This window comes from Nicotiana tabacum, chromosome 22, assembly GCF_000715075.1.
Source record: "Nicotiana tabacum cultivar K326 chromosome 22, ASM71507v2, whole genome shotgun sequence".
Lineage (NCBI taxonomy): Eukaryota > Viridiplantae > Streptophyta > Magnoliopsida > Solanales > Solanaceae > Nicotiana > Nicotiana tabacum.
This window is the reverse complement of record NC_134101.1, coordinates 196392104-196419421: the sequence shown is the minus strand read 5'-3', so window position 1 is coordinate 196419421 and position 27318 is coordinate 196392104. Positions and strand designations below refer to the sequence as shown.

General features: G+C 38.1%; 2 protein-coding genes across 3 annotated transcripts; both read left to right on the top strand.

The window, feature by feature from the left end:
- The first annotated feature begins 1155 nt into the window (after positions 1–1155).
- On the top strand, positions 1156–11891 carry LOC107796092 (uncharacterized). Of its 2 annotated transcripts, none has more exons than XM_016618821.2 (2): positions 1156–1256; positions 11009–11891. In XM_016618821.2, exon 2 carries the CDS (start codon positions 11020–11022, stop codon positions 11764–11766), a length of 747 nt encoding a protein of 248 aa, XP_016474307.1. In that variant the 5' UTR covers positions 1156–1256; positions 11009–11019; the 3' UTR covers positions 11767–11891. The 2 variants fall into 2 exon arrangements, with proteins under 2 accessions (XP_016474307.1, XP_016474308.1); XM_016618822.2 differs by having other exon boundaries at positions 11006–11891.
- On the top strand, positions 2271–3164 carry LOC107796093 (peptidyl-tRNA hydrolase, mitochondrial-like). The gene has a single exon (XM_075244747.1). The coding sequence runs from the start codon at positions 2383–2385 to the stop codon at positions 3043–3045; it is 663 nt and encodes a 220-aa protein (XP_075100848.1). The 5' UTR covers positions 2271–2382; the 3' UTR covers positions 3046–3164.
- Positions 11892–27318: the final 15427 nt, after the last annotated feature.

Below are 27318 nucleotides of genomic sequence, written 5' to 3'. Positions count from 1 at the left end.
AACTTATTATGAAAAATCACTTTTTTAAGCCCATCTAAATGGGCTCCAAAATTGATGGGAATATTTGTAAAAATAGCACGGGCTAGCCAGTTTTCGGACTGGTCATTCAAAAATAGCTACCATTTGCAAAGTCATTAAAAATAGTCACTATTTTGCTGCAATATGGAAAGTTTCAGCATAATATACTAGGGATCCGTGCAACTGTGTATGAATTTCCAGCATATTATGCTGGAACTCCAACATGCGGAAAGTTCCAGTATAATATACTAGAGATTGGAGCATCGGTGCTCCAATCTCTAATATATTATGTTGGACTGGTATATTATACTGGAACTCCAATATATTATACTGGAGTATTTTTCAGATTTTGAACAGTGTTTTCGTTCAGATTTATCTTTACATGAACAGTGGCTAAATTTCAATTACTTTTAAAACCTTGGAAACAACTTCTTGCAGAAATGTAGGGTAAGATTGCGTACGATAGGCCCTTGTGGTCCGGCCCTTCTGTAAAAATAGCAAGGTATAGGCAGTTTTTGGACTGGTCATTCAAAAATAGCCAGCGTTTACAAAGTCAATGAAAAATAACCACTATTTTGCTGCAACAGAAACCGATCCAGTATAATATACTGGAGTTCGTGCACTTGTGTATGAACTCCAGCATATTATGCTAGATCGGTATACTTTGTTGACTCCAGTATATTATACTGGACAATTATACTTGCTGGAACTCCAGTATATTATGCTGGAGTTCTAGTGTACTTATGCTGGAACTCCATCATATTATGCTAGAGTTCCAACATACTTATCCTGAAATTCCAGTATAATATGCTGAAATTCAAACATACTTATGCTGAAACTCCAGTATAATATACTGGCGTACCGGGTTTTGAACAGTGTTTTCGCTCAGATTTATCTTTACATGAAAAGTGGCTAAATTTCGATTACTTTTGAAACTGGACTATTTTTGAATGACCAGTTGTAAATCTGGCTATTTTTGAATTTCTCCCGCCCTTTCTTGGACCCCGCGCATAGCGGGAGCTTAATACACCGAACTGTCTTTTTTTTAAAAAACCGTGGCTATTTTTGAATGACCATTTGTAAATCTCCGCGGTATTCTTAAGAGACTATTTAAAACCTAACCCAAACATATTGAGATTTTTTGTTTTGATATCAAAATTCTTTTGTGCGTACCAAATAGAGTTCCGGTGACACTTCCCTCCTTCTCTACCAGCACTAATCGCCGACCTCTTCGTAAGGTCAGTCCCATTAAAATCTCCTTTTTCTTTTTCCTTTTAGTCGTAGATTGCTTTTAGAACATTGCTCTGACTTTTGGCAAATCTGAAATAGTCCCATTAAAATGGGTTTATCCAGATTGAACTTTGAAAAGATTAGAGCACTTCTCATTAGTTATTGTTATTATTTCTAATTTGTTGATCTGTGGAGGTGTATGAACTTTCTTGAATCAAATGCAGACTTAGGGTGAAAAGTGATGCCCCATGCTTGTGGTAGTTTAAACAATGCCAAGCACTAAAAACTTTAACACTTATTAAAGAGTTAAACTTTTGAATATATCATTCTAATGGATTTAGTAGTACTGTTTTAAATAATGATTTGAAATGTAAAAAGTGGAATAGTTAGTTGGTATAATGCCAAATTCATGTTGATGTAAAGTCGTATTTGTTTGTCCTAACAAATTATTAGAGGTAGAATTTTTTTCATTAAAGGAAAGTGGACTTTAGGGCTAACTCAATCCCAAAGGCTAGCTCATGAGGTGAGAATTACCTAAGGAGACCAATTTCCCGTTCCACGATAGATGTGGGACAAACTCAGCCCCCGCACCAACTAGAGCATAGACAAATAATAAGGTGGCCCCAATATCAGATAAACCAAAAATTATGATCTGTCTGATGTCTGTGATACCATGTAAAGGGATGGACCTTAGGGCTAATTCAACCCTAAAAGCTAACTCATGTGGTGAGAATTGCCCAAAACCATATAAAGAGACTAAACCCCCATTCCACAAACCATGTTAGACAAGCCCAGTATGGTCAAGTATGCTTTTTTTTTTTTTTTTTTCTGATAGTGCAGAAAGGAAAGAGAGATTTATTGGGAGATAGGAAGTACTTAATAGCACAAGAAATGTTTTGATCAGAAAAAAGTGATCAAATGCGAAGCAAGAATATTTTAATCATGAATATTCAAGAATTTCGTGGAAATGTTTCTATATTCTCGAGCCAAGGAGATTGAAAAAATTCTGGCATGAATATTCATTAGTGGTGTACGAGACCTAAGGTTAGATTCCTCCAGGTGAAATAGAGGCTCAGAGATCCACCGCGAACTCTACAATAGTTGCCGACAACAGTAACTTCTTGTGAACTTCCGATGAATGAAATGCTTAGAAGGATTTGTAGGCGCAACTTCTGCACTTGTTCTCCTCGGCCATGGCTCTTTTTTGGGTTGGGCGATCCTGGTGATAAATACAGGGGAACGAGACACAATGTTTGTTTTGAAATGCTTGATTCATTTGCAGAGTCGCTGGGGATTCATATGGAGACAGCACATTGTAAAGCTATGTTTGGAAAAGGTTTTATCAGTGGCGTTCTAGTTCTCCTAGCAAAGCCAGAAACTTGCATGAATTTGAGTGGTGAATCTGCAGGCCCACTTGCAGCATATTACAACATCCTTCTCACTCGTGTGGTTGTGTTTCATGATGATATGGATTTACCATGTGGAGTTCTTTGTCTTCACCCTAAGGGAGGTCATCACAGCCATAATGGATTGAAGAGCATGATTTATCATTTTTGTGGAAATCGAGAATTTCCTCGGTTAAGGATAGGTGTTGGAAGACCTCCTGGTCAAATGGACACCAAAGCATTCATGCTTCAAAAATTTAACGCAACTGCTAGAGAACGAATTGATGCTGCATTACTTGAAGGAGTACATGCATTGAAGCAGGTCTTATCCAAAGGCTTCTCCGAAAGTTCTAAATGCTTCAATATAGAGCAGAAGTACAAGCACATAAGATTGCAGTCACTGCCAAGATGACATCATGCTTCAAGCTAGGTGTTCAATAGCCTCCATGCATCTCTTTACTTGGACTGGCCAGCGTTTCCTCTTTACCACATCAAACGAGAAGTCAGGTGTAATCACATACCAAAATCCATGGCCAGATCTTTTTGCCTAAGCACCACTGGCTGAAAATCTATTTGTGAATGTTACTACCCTTGTTTAGGCAACTGTTTTGGGTTTGAAACAGATGGAAGATGATTTTGGTCAAGCTGGAAGTTCAAAGTTGACCTAGTCCATAGTGATTGCTAGGATGCATGAATACCCACTCTTTTAATTCCCTGATTCTCGAATATGGTCTGGATGTTTTCCTTTTGTAAAATTGAAATTGCAAGCTTATTCTCCCTAGTACCAAATACTTCCCTCCTGCATCCCCTGACGCTCCTAGAAGAAACCGTTGTGTCTCTTTATTAGAGAAGATGTCTGTACCTATATCTGGTTTATTGATATCTCCCCTTGCCTACTCTCATACGTGGATTAGAAGTAAGCAAAAAGGATATATTATTGACTTAAAAAAAGATTCCTCCAGGCAAATTGAAGGTACAACAACAACAACATACCCTGTATATTCCCACATGTGGGGTCTGGATAGTGTGTACGCAGGCCTTACCCCTACGGCCCTACCCAATGAAGGTAACCAAGGTAACCAGGCGAATTGAAGGTAATGAAGGAAAATAAAGGAAATGTTATAGCTAATACAACCCTATCAAAAAACAAATATAGCAAGTGAAGAAACAATACATATGTACTAAAACGGTAACAAGTGAGTTCAAGGTGGGTTTAAAGGCTTAGGGCATTGACTGCAAGAATCATGTGGCAGAGTGAGGAGGTAAAAAGAGAGATTAAAAAAAAATGGAGAAGCCTGGAAGAGTATAAAAGAATAAAGAAAGAGTCTAAAGAGGTGATTAACGAAGTTAGGTAAATCCTTAGATGAGTTAAACCAAAAGTAACGGATGTACGAAGGTAGGAAAGAAATGTATAAGCTAACACGATGACACAAAAAAGGGGTAAAGACATGGACCAAGTTAAGTATAGTAAAGATGATTTCAACAAGTTTTGACAGGAGACAAAAAGTTCAAAGAAAGATGAAAATGCTATTTTGAGCAATTATTCAATACAAGTTACGAGGATAACTTTACAAATATTCGTACATTCGGTACAAATAGAAACCTTGACCAAACTTGTAGAATTAGATAGAGTGAAGTAAATCATGCCATGAACAACATTGGAGGTAGAAAAGCATGTCGTCGAGATGGAATCTATAGCGAGGTTCAGGATTCCCTTGTAAAGCTTGGAGACGTATGTCTTACCAAACTACTCAATGCTCTATTATGGTGTGCAAAGATGCTAAATAAGTGGATAAAGAGTTGATTCCAATTCATAAACCAAAGGAGATATTGCAAAATCGTGGTATTAAACTTAGATGGTATACATCAAAGCTCTTGGAAAGAGTGATATACATTTGACGTAGGGATATTATAAGGGTAGAGAGCCAACTTGGATTGGATCGCAGGCAGGTTTATTATAGAGGTTATATTTTATAATGAAGGTTGATGGAAATTAGAGCCCATTTGGATGGGCTTTTTTTTTAAGTGACTTTTAAGCATAAGCCAATAAGTTAGGAATTCTAGCTTTTGGCTTTTGGCTTATTTTTGTTATTTTAACTAAAAAACAAGTGCTTAAAAACACTTGTTTTACTTTATCCAAACACTACAAAATAACTTAAAGCTATTTTGGCTTAAAAGCACTTATAATAAGCCAATCCAAACAGGCTCTTACTAGGGATGAAGGATCTCCTTATGATATTCATGGACTAATAAAGGGTAGATGATAAGTGTAGCAAGAGAAGTCTTTTAGTGGGTAATTAAAAGGGCAGCTCAGTGCACAACGCATCCCGCGTTCATGCAGGGTCCGGGGAAAGGTCACATCCCAAGGGGTGTAATTAAGAAGACATAAATTCATATATAAATGACATAAATGATATATTTGAAGGAGCGATCACAAGTGTGAGAATGGTTGGAGGAGATATAATGGGAGTTCTCACAGCAGTAGTTATACAGGAATAGGTCTTAGAGTCTGGACATGCTTACCTTTGGATGAACAAACCAATAGTATACACTGATGTTCCATGGTACATGCTACTTATGTATTAATTGAAGAAATTAAATGAGGTAGTCAACTAAAAAGTTGGAACTATGAAAAAGTGCTCTACAGAGTAAAGGTTTAGGATAAGTAGAAGACAAACACATCTTATCAGTGGACTAACCGTCTGTTTTTTTGAAGCTACACTGAACATTATGTCAATTGTCAAAGGAAAATTATGTCAAGACTGAAGAAAAAAGCAAGCACCCAAACTAAAACATTACATCTGCTGAAGGTAAATTCTGATTCATTTTAAGAACAAGAGGCCAAGTGGCACAGATGCAACTATCTATCCCAGTTTGGTGCAATGCTTGATGAATTGGAAATCTGACTACAAGTTGTTTATTGAATATGTACCAAGGGTTTTCTTCTGTTAATCATGGCCTCTATGGATAGAGCCACAAGAGACATGATTGTTGTATGATTTTGGTTTCCTTTCGTACGAGCTACTAAACAAATTAAGTGTTGAAGTTGTGGATGGAGTCTGTGCATTGTTGGTTTCGTAGATTGTGGTACCGGAGTTGCTATTTGGAATATATGAATTGTGGATACCAACATCCTGTACCTGATGTATCTAGCCTATAATGCAGCCATCAACTTCCTGTGGTTTGGCATTTTAAATGTTTGAGGAAGGATCTGGCATTATAAGTTTGATCTTCCTACTTTTTGCTTCTGAGGAAGATTTTTGACTGTCATTCCGCAGAGTACTGACTACTGGGAGAATGCTCAATGCAATTACCTCTTGCACTGTAGTCTTTTGATGCTTTAGTATCAGAAAACATTTAAAATGTGTTGGTACATGATGGAGTACACTAATTTTCTGAGGTAGGCTCGGCAGCTCTGAGGAGCCATACGGTCAAACTTCATAATTTGAGTGGTGCAGCCTGTGATTATGGTAAAATAAAGTGAATTAGACTAATAGTAGCAATAGCTGCAGATATGGTTTGTCTGCTGTTTCAGTATTTACACAACATCAATCATCATTGTGATGCTGTCTTCTTCAACAATTCAAGCGAAATGTTGGAAATACGTTCCAAACCTCTAAGCATTAGTATAGTAGTAAAATCCCATCAATAAATTCTTTCAATGTTTTCTATATCTCTAGTGGTGCAAAAGTAATAGAAAGGATCCATAATTTTATTTGACAGTACTCTTGGAAATGTGAGGGGACAGCCCTTTTTCATTAGGTCCAGGCATCCAGAATCAGGAATCATCCTACTACCCATGCATAATTTTTATTTTTTAGTTTGATATGAGCATCCTTTTGATTGACCACGACCCGTAGAAGTTCTTAACCTAGAGACACTATGAAGCTTGTGCTTTAGAATACATTTTGTTGATTGTTGCTTTAAATTATATTCACTGACAGGGCCAAAACTGCCCATAATCTATTGGACAAGATCTAAAATTGCTCTTCGTTTTTACCTATTTAGCCTTAAATACCTTCAAATATAGCCCTGAACAATTAAAAAGGTCTAAATATGCTCCTCGCACTAACAGCGGAAGCCATGTGGGGGTATATCTAGACCTTTTTAGTTTCTTAGGGGTATATTTGGACCATTTTTAATTGTTTAGGGATATGTTTCAAATTGTTTCATGTGCTACTGAATATGTACATTTTATTTTTCAGCAAAGATGCATATGTATATATATAGAGCTTAGATATCTCCTTTGACGAGAAAACAGAGACCACAAAATTAAAATTATTATTCAAGAAAATATAACACATGAAGCTAACAACAACAACAACAACATACCTAGTATAATCCCACATAATGGGGTCTGGGAGGGTAGTGTGTACACAGACCTTACCCCTACCTTTGTGGAGGTAGAGAGGCTGTTTCCAATAAACCCTCGGCTTAGGCAAGCATAGATACCATAATAATAACAAGAAAACAAGACAGGACAACACCGAAAAATCATGTAAAAGCAACATACACAACAAGATATGACCGAAATGTAAAAAAAAAAAAAAAAAAAAGAAAGGTATTCAAATAAGCCTACTACCAACCAAATGCGAGAGTACGTACTGACACTACCTATGAATAATCTAGACTACCTAACCTACTATCCTAATCTTTGACCTCCACACCTTCCTATCACGGGTCATGTCCTCGGTCAGCTGTAGTTGCGCCATGTCATGCCTAATCACCTCACCCAACTCTTCTTCGATCTACCTCTACCTCTCCTAAGGCCCTCCAATGTTAACCTCTCACACCTCCTTACCGGAGCGTCTGTGCTTCTCCTCTTAACATGTCCAAATCATCTAAGCGGTACTTCCTGCATCTTGTCCTCAATAGGGGCCACACCCACCTTGTCCGGAATAACTTCATTTCGAATCCTATCTAATCTGGTGTGCCGGCACATCCATCTCTGCTGCCTTCATCTTCTGGACGTGAGAGCTCTTGACTGGCCAACACTCAGGCCCATGCAACATAGCCGGTCTGACCACCGCTCTATCAACACGCAACACAACCCAATAGCATCCCACCAGTGGGGTCTGGGGAGGGTAGAGTGTACGCAGACCTTACGCCTACCCCAGAGAGGGTAGAAAGGCTGTTTCCGGGAGACCCTCGGCTCAGAGACAATCGATCTATGACAACAAAACCTGAAAAATAATATCAGCAACATGAGAGACGGCGAATAAATGAAAAAGCAGTAACACAAATATTATGCAAAAGTATGAAACACAATATAAATCACTAGCAGTGCTAGACAAAATACTATCATACTCGTCGGTACAAAGAGGGGAAACCGGGTCAAAGAGGAAAATCGCTCGACTACCCTTTAACCTACAACCCTAATGCTCGACCTCCACACCTTCCTATCAAGAGCCATGTCCTCAGAAATCTAGAGTGGCGCCATGTCCTGTCTGATTACGTCGCCCCAATACTTCTTAGGCCGCCCTCTACCTCTTCTCGTACCTGCCAAAGCCAACCGCTCACACCTCCTAACCGGGACATCTAGGCTTCTCCTCTGCACGTGTTCGAACCATCTAAGCCGCGTTTCCTGCATCTTGTCATCCATCAGAGCCACGCCCACCCTCTCCCGAATATCTTAATTCCTAATCTTATCCATCCTAGTCTACCCATACATCCATCTCAACATCCTCATTTCTGCTACTTTCATCTTCTGGATATGTGAATTCTTGACTGGCCAACACTCAGCCCCATACAACATGGCCGGTCTGATCACCACTCTATAGAGCTTACCTTTGAGTTTCGGTGGACATTCTTGTCACACAGGACTCCAGACGCTAACCTCCATTTCATCCACCCCACCCCAATACGGTGCATTACATCTCTGTCGATCTCTCCATCTCCCTGGATAATTGACCCTAAGTACTTAAAACTTTCTCTCTTGAGGATAACCTGTGAGTCAAGCGTGACTTCCACATCTTCTTCCCCTGTCACGTCGCTGAACTTACATTCCATATATTCCGTCTTAGTCCTACTCAACTTGAAACCTTTAGACTCCAGGGCCTGCCTCCATACCTCCAGTCTCCCATTAACACTGCCTCGTGTCTCATCAATCAGGACTATATCATCAGCGAACAACACACACCATGACACCTCTCCTTGGATATGGTTTGTCAGTGCGTCCGTCGCCAGGGCAAATAAGAACGGGCTGAGCGCAGATCCTTGGTGTAACCCCATAACCACAGGGAAAGGTTCTGAGTCACCTCCCACAGTTCTAACGGAGTCATAGCTCCATCATACATATCCTTTATCGCCCTAATGTAAGCCACCGGCACACCTTTCACCTCCAGACATCTCCAAAGGACGTCCCTGGGGACCTTGTCATACGCCTATATGCAAATCCCTTCCTATCCCTGTATTGTTCCACCAACCTCCTGATAAGGTGGATAGCTTCCGTAGTAGAACGACCCGGCATGAACCCGAACTGGTTTTCCGATATAGACACCGCCCTCCTTATCCTCCCTTCCACCACCCTGTCCCAAACTTTCATAGTATGACTTAGTAACTTGATACCCTTATAGTTGTTACAATTCTGGATATCACCTTTGTTCTTGTACACCGGAACCATTGTACTCCACCGCCACTCATCATGCATCCTCTTCGTTCTGAAGATAATATTATACAACCCAGTCAACCACTCCAAACCTGCTCTACCCGCATATCTCCAAAATTCTATTGGAATCTCGTCTGGTTCGGTCGCTTTGCCCTGATTCATCTTACCCATCGCACCCACGACCTCCTCAACCTTGATGCGCCTACAATACCTAAAGTTGCGGTGACTCTCGGAGTGCCCCAATTGCCCTAACACGATGCCCCAATTGACCCAATTGACCACCGCTCTATAAAACAAAAATTAATTTTATTAGAAGATTGAAAAAAAATTATTTTTGACAATTCACTCGTTGTATAAGCAAATGACTAGTACTACAAATACTCATTCGAGAGAGATAAAGTTTTTCTAATAAATAAGGAAAAACGATAAATTTAATTAGAAGACAACAAAACTTACCAATATGTGATAACTTGGACTGTGTTTAGCTCTTTTTATAAACTAATTTTTTCAATTATAGTGTTCTTATTAATTACTTCATTCATTATTCTTCATTAGCTTCTAATCGTTGGAGTTAGGTCAATTAATCCTAAGAGCATACAACTAATACATTCCACTTTTTACTTTAGTTTTATCGGAGACAATCTTTTAGAGAGATATGATATGCTATTATTATTTTCTTAACATATACTTCTTGATATTTCTTTGTGTCTTATGCCAATTGAATAAAGTATATATATATTTAGCAATATATGTAATAATTTGAAGCATACCCCTGAACAATTAAAATGGTCCAAATATTTCCCTATGCAATTAGAAAGGTCCAACTATACCCTCATGTGGCTTCATTCGTTAGTACGAGGGGCATATTTGGACCTTTTTAATTGTTCAAAGTTATATTTGAACCAGAAGATAACAGTGAGGGAATTTAGGGCTCAATAGGTGAATGAAAGACATTTGTATACCTTGTCCAATAGATCAGGGATAGTTTTGGCCCTTTTCCGATATATTTATAATCTAAGTTGCTCGGACAAGGGTGCGGATCTAGAGGTTGGATCCTTCGAGATGTAAATTCTAAAATTCGGGATATGGATCCTAGTACGGTTACAGTGCAGTGATCCGGCTAAAAATAATTCAAAAATATAAAAATATCTCTAAATTAGGAGAAATATTTTGGATTACTTGCGTATAGATTGTAAAGTGTGAATTTCTTTTTTATTCTCAAGTTATAGATAAGTAAATGATTGACTTCCTAGATAAGGTATGATATTTTTTTCAAATTTACCCTAGTTTTCGTTCTGATTTCGGGAATCAAATTGTATCTCATCTAGAATTTTTCCGTCTATCGTGGTCAAAGTACTCAAAATTGTTTGACCATATCCGATACGGATTCCATACCCACACCCATACTAGTGTCGTCTCGACACAGGTGCGGCGCCTAAATTGCCGTGTCGAAGCAATGTAGTTTATAATGTGCTTTTGGTGGGTTTAGACGTAGTACTAGGTCCTACACGTCTTTGATTTGTGCTAGTTTTCTCAGACAGCCTTGTTCCAGATCCTGTTTCAAGTAATTTCTTAGGTTTGCCTGTTCTCTCTACCTTCCTTTTTGTTAACAGGGTGGGGAAGGGGGATTGTATTTGGAATTGAGGTCGTTGACATATTTCTGCCCCTCCATAGTTTTCTATTTGGTTGCTCTTGGTACAACAAGTCAATACATGCTCATTTTCAGTGTCCAGAATTATTTTTTATTCATTCCATATTCATTCAGCAGGTCAGCAACTAATGGCAAGGCAAAAACATCAACAAGCTGTGCCTGTTCCGAAAACTAAGAAAGGTAGTTCGGGTACCTCATTGGTGGACCAGCTGAGTGAAGATAGCTGGATAATAGTCAAGAAGCAGAAAGTCACCATTTTGATCCCTCCCCTACCTGTACTTAAGCAGTCCGTGGTGCATGACGCTGGAGAAACCCTGCTACATGTACCAACAATTAAACCTACTGATACTCAAACATATCAAGTTGAGATGCATACTGAAGGAGACGTAGTTTGTAAAATGGAGGAGCCAATGTCTTTGGCACCTAAACTTGCTATACCAACAGTTGCCAAAGTAGTTCCTCAATCAATTTCTCAGTTGCCAAGACCATCTAGGCTAATTGAAAGAGAGCGCGTAGAAACCCGGCCAATGCCTAGTTTCAGAACTAATAGAACGGCTGGTGTTTGCTCTGCCTCAAAGATTGCCAAGCGATCAATTATCACTGCTGATAGGAGTGCGATGATAAATAAAAGAATGAGAGCAATTAATCTTGAGCGCAAGCTTCAAAGTGCTGGAGGATTGAGAAGTTGGTTGGTTTCGAGGGGCCTTGATCATTTTGTGAGCATCTTTCAGAGCAAGAGCATCAACAAGTATCAGTTGGCAAATCTGACCATGGAAAAGCTCAAGGAGATGGGTTCACATGCTGTTGGTCCTCGGAGAAAGCTGATACATGCTATTGACTGCCTTTGTCATCCATTCTGTTTTGAGCATATGTGATCTCATGAGATGCGATGACCATTGTCAGTGAGATGCTACTACATGGATTGCTTCAACCCTAAAAGTTAGTTCCAAACTGATCAGGCATGTGTAACAGAAGTTGTCGATATCTTTTGTAAATTCTCAGATCTTTTTTGGTGCCTCTTGCCTGTAGAAGTATAACGGAACAGAATGCTATTGAACCACTTAACAGAAAGATTAACAAAAAAGAAAATAGAATGTTGTTGAACATTAGGCAAATGGATAAAATTTTGGATAATGAAGTACCTTTATAAGGACTCCATCCCAACGCCCATTCTCATTTGATGGCTATTTTGGGCAAATTGATGAAATATTGGATAATGAAGTAGTATTTATAAAGACTTCATCTCAACATCAATTCTCATTTGATGGCTATTCTACTTGAACATTTTCATGAACTCCTCTTGCATTTTGAACCCTAAGTGTTGACCCTCAACAAGGCAGGCCCGTGAATCTTGATCGGGATCGCAATGGTGAAATTCAAAAATAGCCAGATTTTCAATTGGTCGTTCAAAAATAGCCCCGTTTTCAAAAGTAATCGAAATTTAGCCGCTTTTCATGTAAAGATAAATCTGAGCGAAAACACTATTCAAAACCCGGAAAATATGCCAGTAAATTATATTGGAGTTCCAGCATAAATATGCTTGAACTCCAGCATATTATACTGGAGTTCCAGGATAACTATGCTGGAACTCCAGCATAATATACTGGAGTTCCAGCAAGTATAATTGTCCAGTATAATATACTAGAATTTGGAGCACCGGTGCTCCAATCTCAAGTATATTATACTGGAGTCAGCAAAGTATACTGGTCCAGCATAATATGCTGGAGTTCATACACAGGTGCACCGAACTCCAGTATATTATGCTGGACCGGTCTCTGTTGCAGCAAAATAATGGCTATTTTTCATTGACTTCGTAAACGCTGGCTATTTTTGAATGACCGGTCCGAAAACTGGCTATACCGTGCTATTTTTACGGATCGCGAGTACTATTATGAATGATAATAAAATATTGTCGAACCTTCTGAATGTTTCTAAATATTAGAATTAGGGATGGCAGTGGGGCGGGGTAGAGCGGGTTTGGATTGAACCCACAAAAATTTGAAATCCCCACCCCCAGCACCCGCCCCGCACCCGCATAAGTTTTTTTCTTCTTCCATTTTTTTTATTTAACTAAAACAATTCGGTTAAACATTTCATTGTTCTTTTAAATGAAGAGCTTATCAATTATGTTACTCGAGCAACTTAGTACTTTTTTTTTCCCTTTGTGTTGGGGACTCGAGAAAAGACCCTACTTGAATTCGAAAGAAGAATGTTCAAATATTATCAAATGTACTCAATCCTCCTTGTCGTTTTTATTGACCCAGTTGTATTTACAAAGTCAATAACTCTCTTCTTGTTACCTTTTCAAATTCTTTTCGATAATACACCTTTTCAGTTGTTTTTTTGGTCATTTTTAATTAAAAGGAAAATAAAAAGACGATTCTGTTAGGCCAAGAATTTATCAATTCAATTGTCACAAACTGAAAAAAGAATTGTCATAAACTAAACTAGTGCAATTGGGTCATGCAGAAATTGAGTTGATAATCTCACCAAGTAACATACAAAAATAAAGATAAAGAAAAGAGTTTAATAGACAAACAAAACTGGATGAAGTGTTTAAGCTTATGTCAAAACTGGGGAAGAGCAAGAAAGGTAGTAGATTGCTTTAATGGTTTCAACCCGCAACCCGCACCGCTCCGCTTGAAATTTTTACAAAAAACAGTCAACCCGCCCCGCACCATCCCACAACCGCATAAGAGCAAACCCACACCGCCCCGCATCAGAGAAAATCCGCCTTCCACAATTCATTATTCACCATACACTGTAGTACCAGAAAAGTTGAACATAATTGTGTTTTCTTCTATGCTCTCCCTATGAAACTCAGGTGTACACTAGAATGTTATTTTGTCCCATTATGCAACATTACTGTTAATACCACATGTCGCAATGAGGTGTTTCAAGGTGAAGCACAATACTTTAATGCATGGGCTGATTTATTTTTTAGTTTATGGTGTATGTGAACCCATGGTATCTCCGTCAAATTAGGTTATTTTATGTAAATATTTTCTAAAATTGATCTAATATTATCTTTTGGCATCCATGCTCTCAAAATGTTGAATGGTGTAACTGGTTGAAGGTTTAGTTATTTAACTAGACGAACATGGATCACTTCCTACTTTATACTTTCTTTCTTTTTTCTGCTTTCTTTAATGGTGCACCATGTTCTAGAAATCCTAGAACCTACTTTAATGCAAGTGAGTTCAGGAACATTGAAAAGATCTGCTACTTTATAAGGATTAACCAGGCTGAAGCTAATTTTTGGTAAGGGGAGAAGAAGGGAAGAAATTTTATGCTTTCAAGCATTTCAAGAAAATGAATATCCTCATCGTACCCCCACCATTTTCCCCCCTTTTCCAGAGTACATTATATTAAAATTTGACCACGATTATTTGAACAAGATTTTGCACATACTAAGAAGAACTTTTTTCCCCGTAGTGTTATGTGAAACTGACTATCTAATCAGGGCGGCTCAACGGTATCCGGGGCCTAAAACCAAACTTCAACGAGGGGCCCTAAGTTTTTTCATATTTAAAAACTCATTTAATAAAATTTTATTTTGAAGTTTATTTTTCTAGCCTTTTGAGATGTAAATTTTTTAATAATTTATTTATAATCGATTTCTTAACTAGGATTATATATATTTTTACTTTTTAGGATTATTATTCAATTTTTGTAGGATTTTCTGATTTTCTAAAAGATCTATGTTAAATTCTCACAAACTTTCTTCTTCTTCTTCTTGGATTCCATTCTCTTCTAGCTCAATTATATTAGTGGTTTGTTTATCTACCATAAATTCTTCCTATTTTTGGGGATTGTATTAAAGTTCCAATTCTTCTCTCTCTTTTTTGGCATTTTTAATATGCGGATTCATATTTTCTTGTTGACATATTAAAATTCTAATAAATTAAAAAAAGATAATACATATACTTACAAACAAAGTAAAGTAATAAGAAAAGTATAGAACAATTGAACCTGGTTTAACATATTGTCATAGATAACTTGATATTACTTTTGTTGTTTCAATATTTTTGGTGCAATATCGGGAAAGATTGACAAAAAAAGAGTTCGTAATTGCTTTCTGCTATCATATTTGACAGAATATTTTATGAGACAGTGGACTTATAAGTCTGGAAAGGCTAAAAGGAATATAAAAGATTAAGTAAAAATTAGTTTAAAGAGAAATTAATAAAAGTAATGTGGGCCCTATGATAATAATGATAATATATAAAGGCAAGTAAGTTACTATTCCTATTCCCAAATTATATTTATCGGTTCCATAGTTTCCTTATTTATGAAAGATATACTTTTTTATATACTAAATATTTTTTTAAAAATTCATCAAATACAAATACAGGTATTTATTAAGACTAGTCTCTCTCAACGTGCGTTGCACGTTATCTTGTATCATTATTATAAAGTTTGTATTGCAAATTATTGAATAATTATCATATACATGCTTTAAGAATTTTTAAGGGTATTTGAGCACACATTATTTGCAATTCAAGTATTTATTGGTAATTTTATCTATTACTTCAACTTCAATTTTAAATTGAAAAAATTTAGAACCTAAAAGTTGTGTTTGCGTATCTCACAAATAGATGATATACCTGATATATGTTTCTTTCATCCATTTTGATATATTGTCCTAATGGATAAAGACTCAGGAAGAACATAGCACCCACCACCCAGTGCATTTATAAACACTATCAGTTGCTCGCCTCTACCCTCTTATCCATTAATTCAATGAACCAAACACATGATGTTTCAGTTGCCAATTCAATATTATCTTAGAATAGATTTGCTGAAAATACCTTGTCATAAGACTTAACATGTACGACATCATAAATATTAGATTGTTTCTCCATCTGTGCAAAAGCTTCGCTAATAGTTATTCCCGAAATATTTACAAGCATTAAGACATATCGCATACATGATTAACTAAACTAAACTGCAACAACTACAATTCAACAAAAAGGCATCCAATACTGAATAACTAATCAATCAATTTAGAAAATAAAACATAATAAGACAAATTCATCAACTTATCTAACAATACATTTTTCAAATAAGTTATTTAAAATTAATAGTAAATCTATATTTATATATTCCAAAAATTTGCTAATTTATGAAATTAAGGACACAACTAAAAAGACACTTTTCAAATAAGTTATTTAAAATTAATACTAAAATTATATCAGTATGTGTTACCATAAAAGTATATGCTTATACTATAAAAAGAAGGAGAAAGAGAAGCAATGAGGATAATTCGATATTTAGAAGAATATGCATGTCCTTTAAATTTATGTTTCACAAGATTGACAAGATATCCATATAACATTATCAACAATGGTTGTTAACATCAATTACTTTAAGGAAAAAAATGAAGGAAGTTAGTCCGTGGAATATGTAGTTCATATCATATGAATAGAATCGCCTGTATAAATTTATTCAGGCAAACACATTAATTGTTTAATTATTTTTTCTTTTATGTAGTAATATTATATCTTTATTCTATAAATTTCTAACACGATTATATGGAAGGAATGCAAAAGGGAATTGTGACACGTAATTCATGGTGGATTGGAAGAGAGAAAAATAACAATAAATAATTAAATGTGAATGAAGAAACTTGAAATTTGATCTAATATTTATGCTCCTCATGACTTGATATATTTCAAATTTGTAAGTACGCGAACTTATACCCATCAATACTGTTTGGTCATAGAGAAATGGAATTATGATAACTCTTCTTGCGCGGATTAAATTATCTCTTTGATTTCCAATGCAAGATACATGAAATTACATATCTAGTATGAGGACATTTTTTTTTTGTTTTTGCAAATAATAACATAAAGAAGGTAAAAATCATACTTGTTACTTTGTTCTGTTAGACGGATGATACTCATCTAGGTCTCGATCCCTCATGCCCCTCTGATGTAGGTTAAAGAGTTGCTTTCTTCAAAACAAAAAGTTGCCACCGTTTCATTAAATGACTTCATCGTAGGCGTGAGTTTTTGTAGCTGTTTATAGCCATTTATAGGATATTTAAATTATTTAGAGGGGTATTTTGGTAATCTAACTTTTTAACTATGAGCTTCTCACTTTTAATATAATATAGATAAGAAAATTTATTAATATCAGAAAATTTTGGGCCCCCTAGATAGGGGGCCTCAAGCAATTGCTTGAGTGACTTTACCATTGAGCCGGCCCTGTATCTAATTCAAGTTAATATCTTATCGCATATATTACGTCAATATTTGACATAAATGCCCAAAATTGCTGTGATTGGATGGCTATATGTTATTAGGAGCATGCTTAATAAAAATAAAACCTAAGATCCACAATATTTTGAGCATCATCATGGTTATATAGGTAGAAACGATCATGAAATTATTCTAGCGCTTTTGACTCTGCGGTAGTGCAGAATGAAGTCACACAAGAGGGGATATATCACTTTGACAACAAGTGATTCATAGTCCTTGCTTGGTCTCCTAACATGAAATTCACAAGGGAGGAATTGTATACTGTGTATTTGGATCAAACTTCCAGGTCTCGACTTCAAATATTGGAGTCCCAAAGGGCTAAGTAAAATTGGTAGTTTGGTGAGAAAATCACTAATAGTTGATCATGATACAGAGAAGAAAGCGGGGCTTAATTTTGTAAGATTGCTGGTAGAGGTTGAGGTGGGTGTGAGTAGATAATATTGACTAAGAACAAGAAGGAAACAAGAACAACTTATCAAAAATATTGTGTCATGGCAAGTCACAACCTTAAAAGCAATTTTCGGCCCGACTGTGTGCAAATCGTTAAGACCGATCGTTCCCCAAGGTTCCACAGTACCTCCAAATACGTGCACTCGTGGCTGGAAGTTTGGAATTTGCACAAAACTATTGCCCAGAATTCGGATGAAGTAGAAAAGAGAATGAAGGTGTTTTTTTTCTATGTGAGATTATTCACAAAAAAGACTGCCTTTTGTAGGCAAAACTGTTGAACAATTACAGATGGAGAAAGTAATCTGTAGTTCTTATAAAAATTAAAATGGAGTCGTTACCCAATTAACTGCAGCTGTTACAAGAGTTAAATCATGGCTGTATTAGACGTTACAAGAAGAAACCCGTTATAAAAACCAGATTTGGATTAGGCCTCATGCATATCTCCTGTGCAGGGGGCAAATCGACCCGTTTTTCCTTCAAGACTAAATTCTCATGTGCGCGAAGCCACTCCCTTTTACTAGCTCTTTACAAGCCCAACAAAGAGCAATTCAATATAAAGAGAAGAAAAAGACTTTCCACAACCAATGAGGGACACTTTGTCTTTCACAAAAGACAAAGAAATAAAGAAGAAAAAGGGACTACAAAAAAAATCTTTGAGTTTGCATTTAAATATTATAATATCAACAATCCCCCACTAATGCAAAAACAAAATTAGAATAAGAACAATTTTGGGCAAAAGAAGAAACATGTACTTAAGTGTGAATATATTTTGATTTGAATTGACACATAGTGAAATAAGGCTACCTGATACAGTTTTGTTCATGAATGAAAAGGGAGCACTGATAGAGCAGAAGGTACAATATGATTGGATGCCTACTTTATGAAAATTTTGCCAAAGGTAAGGTCATTTTGAGGACGGTAGGAAGAAGAGACCCCAAAAACCAGAGGCAGACTTACGTTGATGGTTGAGGGGCCACGGGACCCCGTTAGCCTTGGCAAAACCCCTGTATATATATTTTATATATATCTCTGCATATATCTGGGACCCCTTAAATATTTTTCGTGTGTCTCCAAACAAAAACATGCGAACTTGAAGGGTGGTTTTGAGGAGGCGTTTAAGTTTCCAGCTGCTGGAGGTCGTGGGTTCAAAACCCAATTTCACCACTTTCTCCTGCTTCACTTTTTTACTTTTATCTTTTTTTGAATTCAATTATAGTTTAGTTTTAATATATAATAGTCAACTTACTTAATTTTGTTCTTTTTCAAATCCCTCTCTTAAAATTAAAAGCCTCAAATTGCAATTTATCACGCTTCAAAAGTAGAAAAATGCAACTCCTAATTTAGCTTTAATATATAATAGTCAGCTTACTTAATTTTATTCTTTTCAAATCCCTCCCTTAAAATTGAAAGCCTCAAATTGCAATTTATCGCGCTTCAGAAGTAGAAAAATGCAAATCCTAGTTTAGTTTTAATACATAATAGTCAACTTACTTAATTTTATTCTTTTCCAAATCCCTCCCTTAAAATTAAAAGCCTCAAATCCAATTTATCACGCTTCAGAAGTAGAAAAATGTAAATCCTTCTTCCACAATTTTCTTCAACAATCACTTTGACAAAGTAGCGGATATTCGTCAACTCTAACTCGGCAATGACAACTAATTAAGAGTTTGAGGCTTTTCTTCAGTTTTTTAACTATTAACACACCGCTAATCTTGATTTGTTTAGTAAGTTTTTTGTTAATAATTTTTGAAGTTTGAACACCCTTTTGATCATAGACCCCTTTTTTAATTGACAAAAAGCTAGAAATTTTAAAGTTTGAAACAGTCTTAAATCAAATACCTTCCCCTTCCGTAACACCTATTTTGCGAAAAAAATCTCTCTCTTTGTTCTATGATTTCTATTTCTTTAGAACTTCTTTTTATTTGTACTTGGATGATAAGAATCATAATCATTGAGTTTTTAAAGAGTTGCCCGTCAAATTTTATCACTAGTAATTAGTATATAATGTTGCCTCTGTCGTGCTCAAATCCTCGGTCCACCTCTGCCAAAAACTCAAATCACCAAAAAATCAAGATACTCAGCCTGAGGCAACACAGAAAAGAAAACAGGAAGGTACTAGTAAACCAACTAATAGTCTAGGGAAAACCATAAATCATAGATGTACAGAAGGACCGACTCACGGACAAAGCCAAAGGGATACTAATGTAGTCTTCAGCAAGCAATAGGATGCAGTTACACAAGATGGAAGTCAATTACATTGAGTACAGGATGGGTCACTCCGTTAAACGCTAGCAAGAAACCAAATTAAACAACAACAGCAAGTGATAGCTCAAAATTCTTTTCAAGTGTTGGACAAAGCAGGGACAATTATGCAGAATCAAAAAAGTTCAGTCAGGAATGAGGGAGGACAACCTATGCCTTTCTCGATAAATAGTTAGTCTCATTAGATGGAATGTTAGGGGCCTTAATGGCCCTAATAAGCAAAAGAGGTTAAGCTCATTTGCACTTCAGAATGTTGATTTGATAGGACTGTTGAAAACTAAGACTAAAGTAAATAAGATAGAATCTATAGCTTAAGCTGTGTTTGGGGATTGGCAATATACCACAAATTTGGAGCATTACTATAATGTGAGGATATGGGTCACTTGGAGGCAAGACTTTTACCAGGTTTGGGAACTCAAATTGTACGATGTCAGATGCTACAAGTGGTAAAGAAGCTGAAATTACTAATGAATAGCTTGAGGAAACTAAATGGTCAGCATTTCAGAAACATAGTCACAGAAGCCGATGAAGACAGAGAGACTTTGTTTCATGCACAGAGAGGCAATACTTTGGATCCAATACATGAACAGGTCGAGAAGGTGAAATATCACAAGTTTAAACAGTCTTCATGCTTAGCCGAAATATTTTTGCAGCAGAGGAGTAAGGCAATATAGATCACACTTGGGGATGACAATACCAAATATATATTTTCAGTAATCAAACACAGAAAACTAAAGTAGGCTATTACTCAGTTACATGATAAACATAATGTGTAGCAGATTGACCCTGCAACTATAGCAGACATATTTATGGGTACTATGTAGACTTGCTGGGTAATAGGGGAGGATCAAGGGTGAAGGCTCATGAAGGTTTTCTCAATAATGGTACTATCGTTTTAGTTAAACTACAAATAGATCTATTGCAATTTTATACTGTTAAAGATGTCAAAGCAACAATATTAGCAGTAACAGGAGTCCAGGGACAAATGAATATGAGAGTGGATTTTTTTAGAGCAATCTGAGCTAATGCAGGAAATGATATAGCTAAATTAATCCTGGATTTCTTTAGTAATGGAAAACTACTAACATAACTCCATTCCATAATAACATCTCTGATTCCTAAGGTGGATGTTCCAACAAATGTCAGCCAATTTGTTGGAAAATTTATGATATTTTAAGGAAAGCTTATGATATTTTAAGGAAAGCTCCGACATGCTTTGGTTTTCTTGGAAAATCTAGACATTTGGTAACTACCCGCATCTCTACTCCTAAATTCTCAGTGAAAGTCAATGGAGTAGGCTATGGTTACTTTGTAGGTAAGAGCGCTCAGATAAGAAAATCATATCTCACCTCTGCTACTTGTTCTTGTGATAGAATACTTATCCAGATTCCTAAAATGAATGTGTGCCTGGACTTCAAATTCCATCCCATGTATAAAACTAATAAGCTTGCTCATCTTATATTTGCTAATGACCTAATGATATTCTGTAAATGTACTGTTGATTTTATAAACAGAGTAATGAAAATATTGAGTGATTTCAGTGACGTTACAAGAATGGTGGCAAACCTTGATAAATCAAGTATATTTCTAGTTAGAGTGGATGATCTTACAAAGGAACCTCTACTAACTAGGACTGGTTTCTCTATAGGAAATGTCCAATCAGGTACCTTGGGCTTCTATTATCTTCAAATAAGTGGAGCAAAATGGAATACTAGTTGACAAAATTACTTGCAGGATTAGTGCTAGTTACTCTCCACTTTTCGAATATTCAATTGAGAATATCCAAAAAGTGAGAGGACTATTTGTATTAGTGGAAAATAAATCCACCACATGGACTAATACCGCAATGACTAGTGTCATGGGAGTTAAAATGACAGTGAAGAATAACGTGTAACAAAGATGTGAGCAACACCCTTAGATCGCTTGTGCAGATACCGTACCTATTAATCTCGAGGTTGAACATAACAGAATAACCACTTGATTGAAAATTAAGGTCATTAATAGCTACGAATATGGAAAAGATCAGTCAAATCTTTTATTACACATGATTTGCTATTATTGCCTCAATCGTTATAGATGTGACGACCCGGCCAGTCGTCTTAAGAATTAACGCTCTGATCCCCTATTAACTATTTTTCCTGAGTTTATTTCTGATATTTTGATTTGTCGAGATGTTCGGTTTTGAGTTTCGGAGGGTTTTGGGACACTTAGTCCCTAAATGAGAGCTTAAGTGTTGGAAAATTGACCGTAGTCGGAATAGTATGAAGATGGCCTCGGAATGGAAATCTGATGGTACCGTTAGCTCCGTTGGGTGATTTTGGGGTTAGGTTCATGTTCGGATTATATTTTGGAGGTCCGTAGCTAATTTAGGCTTGAAATGCCGAAAGTTGAATTTTTTTGAAGTTTTCGGTTCGATAGTGAGATTTTGATCCGAGGGTCGGAATGGAATTACAGAAGTTGGAGTAGCTCCGTAGTATTTAATGTGATATGTGTGCAAAACTTCAGGTCATTCGGACGAGGTTTGATAGATTTTTTGATCCAAAGCGTATTTTGAGAGTTTTTGATGTTCTTAGGCTTGGATCCGATGCTAAATTGGTGTTTTGATGTTGTTTTGAGCGTTCCGAAGATTTGAACAAGTTTGGATGATGTTTGAGGATATGTTGGTATGTTTGGTTGAGGTCCCGGGCGCCTCGGGTGTGTTTCGAGTGGTCAATCGGACCATTTCAAGTTGTGAGAAACTGCAGAAAACTGCTGTTGGGTGTTACAGAAAAATGACCTTCGCGTTCACGAGTAGGCCCTCGCGTTCGCGAAGGGTTAGCAGGTGAGGCTGAGGATTTAGCCTTCGTATTCGCGAGGGAGTCTCTATGTTCGCGAAGGGGCTGGGGTCTTGTGCATCGCATTCACGAGGTGATGTCGCATTCGCCAAGAGGAAAGTTGGGCGGCTGGGTTGAGGTCAATTTGTCTTTCGCGTTCGCGGAGGGGACGTCGCATTCGCGTTGAGTATGAGAGCTAAGCCTTCGCGTTCGCGAGTTGTGTGTCACGATTGCGATGAAGGAATTTTAGTCAAAGTAAATTTGTGCTTCGCGAACGCGAGGCTTTGACCGCGTTCGCGAAGAAGGATTGGATGCCTGGGCAGAATGTTTAAATAGTCATTTGGTCCGCGATTTTGGTGTTATCTTCCACCAATTTTGAGCAATTTTGGAGCTCTTTGAAGAGGATTGAAGAGGGATTCAAGGGGAATCACTTGGAGGTAATATTTTTGACTTCATAACTCGTTTATATGTGATTGAAGACCTAATTGGTGGTGAACAATTTGGGAAAAATAGGTAATTAGGGCTTGAGATTAAGAGACCTTAACATGGGTATTTAACATTGCAAGAACGTGGTCTCAGGTTAATTATTGAGTCGGTTCGAGGTAAGTGGTTTGCCTAACCTTGTGTGGGGGACCTTCCCCTTAGGATTTGGTATATTTGGTAATTGAAATGCCTTGTACGTGAGGTGACGAGTGTGTACTTGTGCTAGTTGTTGGAAATTCGGTTTTCATTAAGTAATTATTAGTATGTTTCCTTTCCTATTTTTATTACTTGCACTATTAAGCATGTTGTTAGCTTAGGAAAACATGTCTAAGTGATTTAATTACTTTATTTGCTCAAACTGTCTTACCTGAATTCTGTGCAGCATGTTAGGCTAGAATTACTTGTTTGCCTTAATATGAAATTTGCCATTTCTGAATATTTTCCTGTTGCTACTGTGTATTTAAATTGGGACCACGGATGTGGGATTCCGGTAGCTCCCCCTCCCCCGCCCCCTTGTCTGTTTATTTGGGACTATGGATGTGGGATTTCGGTAAATCCCCCTTGTCTATTTATTTGGGACTACGGATGTGGGATTTCGGTAGATCCCCCTGCACATTTATATGGAACTATGGGACTGCACCTGGTAGATTTTCCCAGTACTGGGTATTTATATTTGGGACTACGAATCGGGATTCCGGTAGATCCTCACGCACCAATAGTTGGACTACGGGACGTGATCCTGGGAGATCCTTCGGATATATATGATGGACTACGGGACGGTATCTCGGGAGATCCAGTAGATTTGTAATTGGGACTACATGACGTTATCCTAGAAGATGCCCCTGTTGTTATCTCTCTGTTGAGCTGTATTTCTTTCCCGTGATTTATTTTGTCTCTGCTCTAGTTGTTGTTGTTCTTTCAATTCTATGTTATTTCTTACTGTTGCACTTATTTATACTATTTTATTCTACACTGTCAATCCTTATATCTTATTTAAACTCAGTAAGGCCCTGACCTTCCTCGACACTACCTGACCAAGTTAGGGTTGGCACTTACTGAGTACCGCTGTGGTGTACTCATGCCCTTTCTGCGCATGTTTTTTTCATGTGCATAAACAGGTACATCGACTCAGTCCTACCACCCGTGAGGCGAGGCAACTGCTCTAGAGACTTCGAGGTACATCTGTCGCGTCCGCAGATTGAAGAGTCCCTTTCCATTCTAGCATTTAAACATTTGCCCTTCTGTATTTCTTTTCTTGTTAGATATTCTAGAATTAGACATTGTTGGATATTCAAAGGCTTGTGGTTGCGTGAGTTTCCGGGTTTTGGGATAGTGTACTTCATTCTAAGAATGTTATGTTGTATATGCCGAGCGACATTTTAACTATTGTTTTCATTCGGTTATTTTGGCTTTTGATTATTTCTTTCGAAAATTTCGTTTATGTTCCGCATTTGTTAGGCTTACCTAGTCGTAGAGACTAGGTGCTGTCACGACAGTTCACGGAGGGCGAATTGAGGTCGTGACAAGTTGGTATCAGAGCTCTAGGTTCATAGGAGTCATGGATCACAAGACGGTTTGTTAGAGTCTCGCTGGTCGGTACGGAGACGTCTGTACTTATCTATGAGAGGCTATGTAACTGTTAGAAAAATTTCTACTTCATTTGAATTCCTTGTCGTGCGAGCTTTTTGATATCACAATTCTAAACTTCTATCTTCTATTCTCTCACCGATGGTGAGGACACGCACTACCAGAGATTATCAGGCATCCGTGCCCTTGCGAGAGTTGCTAGAAGTCGGGGCCGGAGTAGAGGCCGAGGACGCGCACGTGGTGCAGCCAGAGCACTTATGTGAGCTGCCACCGAAGTGCCGCCAGCAGTTCCAAGCGGAGTCCAGGCACCTGATACGCCTACTGCTACTACTATTCCAGCACTTCAGGAGGCTCTGGCACAGTTTATGAGCATGTACACCACTTTGGCTCAGACAGGGTTGCTTCCCCTTGTTGCAACTACATCTCAGGGCAGGGGAGGAGCACAGACTCCCGCCGCCCGCTCTCCAGAGCAGCGAGTTCTTATTGTTTAGGTTCCAGGTGTCATGGCGGCACAACTTGTGGTACCAGTTCAGCGGGTGGTGAGGACCTCGCCGAGTAGAGGACAGGTAGGTCCAGGAGAAAGAGGACAGACGAGGTCAACAGAGAGAGTATAGGGAAGTAAGGAGACCTCGTAGACTGGAGAGATCCATTGGTCCTTATTTTGGAGGAAGAGTACGGCATGGTAGAGGTTTTGTGGGTCAGCCAGCTTAGTTTGCATCTCAGATTCACATAGTATTTTAGGTGTTCAGGGGCCTTGGAATACCCGTACCGCACAATTCTCACTACCATGTCCTCCCAGAGCTTGTTTTGAGTGTGGTGACACACACCATATGGTGAGGGATTTCCCCAGACTTGGGAGGGGTGCACCTCCACAGACTTCTCAGCCACAGCGTGCCCCGCAGAGATTCCCAAGCTATAGTTACAGCTCCAGTTGCTACCCCACCTGCTCAGCCAGGTAGAGGTGGAGGTAGGGGAGGTAGAGGTCGCCTTAGAGGGGGAGGCCAGGACAGATACTATGCCCTTCCTGCCCGTACTGAGGTTGTTGCCTCCAATTCTATCATCACAGGTATTATACTGGTTTGTCACAGATATGCATTGGTTCTATTCAATCCAGGCTCCACTTACTCTTATGTGTCTTCTTATTTTGCTATGTATTTGGGTGTACCTTGGGATTCTTTGAGTTCCCCTATTTATGTTTCTACTCCTGTGGGAGATTCTCTTGTTGTGGACCGCGTTCATCGGTCGTGTTTGGTTGCTCTTAGTAGTTTTGAGACCAGAGCCGATTTATTGTTGCTCAGCATGGTTGACTTTGATATTATCTTGGGCATGGACTGGTTATCGCCCCATTATGATATTCTTGATTGTCATTCCAAAACTGTGACGCTGGCTATGCTAGGTATACCGCGTGTTGAGTGGAGGGGTACTTTAGGTCACACTCCCAGTAGAGTTATTTCTTTTCTTAAAGCTCAGTGTATGGTTGAGAAAGGGTGTGACACGTATTTAGCTTATGTGAGAGATGTCAGTATTGATACCCCTTCAATTGATTCAGTCTCAGTAGTACGAGATTTTCCTGATATGTTTCCAGCTGATCTTTCAGGCATGCCTCCTGATAGAGACATTGATTTTGGCATTGATCTATTGCCGGGCACTCAGCCCATTTATATTCCTCCGTATCGTATGGCTCCTCTTGAGTTGAAGGAGTTGAAGGATCAGTTACAAGAATTGCTTGATAAGGGTTTTATTCGGCCTAGTGTATCACCTTGGGGTGCTCCTGTTTTATTTGTGAAGAAAAAGAATGGTTCTATGCGTATGTGTATTGATTATCGCCAGTTGAACAAGGTTATAATGAATAACCATTATCCTTTGCCTCATATTGATGATCTGTTTGACCAGCTTCAGGGCATACTGGTGTTTTCTAAGATCGATTTGCACTCAGGTTACCATCAGTTGAAGATTTGGGAGCCAGATATCCTGAAAACTGCTTTCAGGACTTGGTATGGTCATTACGAGTTCCTTGTTATGTCATTTGGGCTGACCAATTCCCCAACAACCTTTATGCATTTGATGCACAGTGTGATTCAGCCGTATCTTGACTCATTCGTCATTATCTTTATTGATGATATTTTGGTGTATTCCCGGAGTCGGGAAGATCATGAGCAACACCTGAGGATTGTGTTTCAAACTTTGAGAGAGAAGAAGTTATATGCTAAGTTCTCGAAATGTGAGTTTTGGTTGGATTCAGTGGCATTCTTAGGCAAAGTGGTATCGAGTGAGGGTATTCAGGTGGATCCAAAGAAGATAGAGGCCATGTAGGGTTGGACCAGACCATCCTCAGCTACCGAGATCCGCAGTTTCCTTAGCCTAGCGAGTTACTACCGTTGTTTTGTGGAGGGGTTTTCATCGATTGCAGCCCCTATGACCATTTTAACCCAGACGGGTGCTCCGTTTCAGTGGACGGAGGAGTGTGAGGTGAGCTTTCAAAAGCTCAAGACAGGTTTGACTACAACCCTTGTTTTGATATTGCCTACAGGTTTGAGGTCTTATACGGTCTATTGTGATGCCTCAAGGA

What these genes read in the sequence shown, in the direction of transcription:
- LOC107796092 (XM_016618821.2), top strand. Translation starts at nt 11,020, where the DNA reads ATGGCAAGGCAAAAACATCAACAAGCTGTGCCTGTTCCGAAAACTAAG.
- LOC107796093 (XM_075244747.1), top strand. Translation starts at nt 2,383, where the DNA reads ATGAATGAAATGCTTAGAAGGATTTGTAGGCGCAACTTCTGCACTTGT.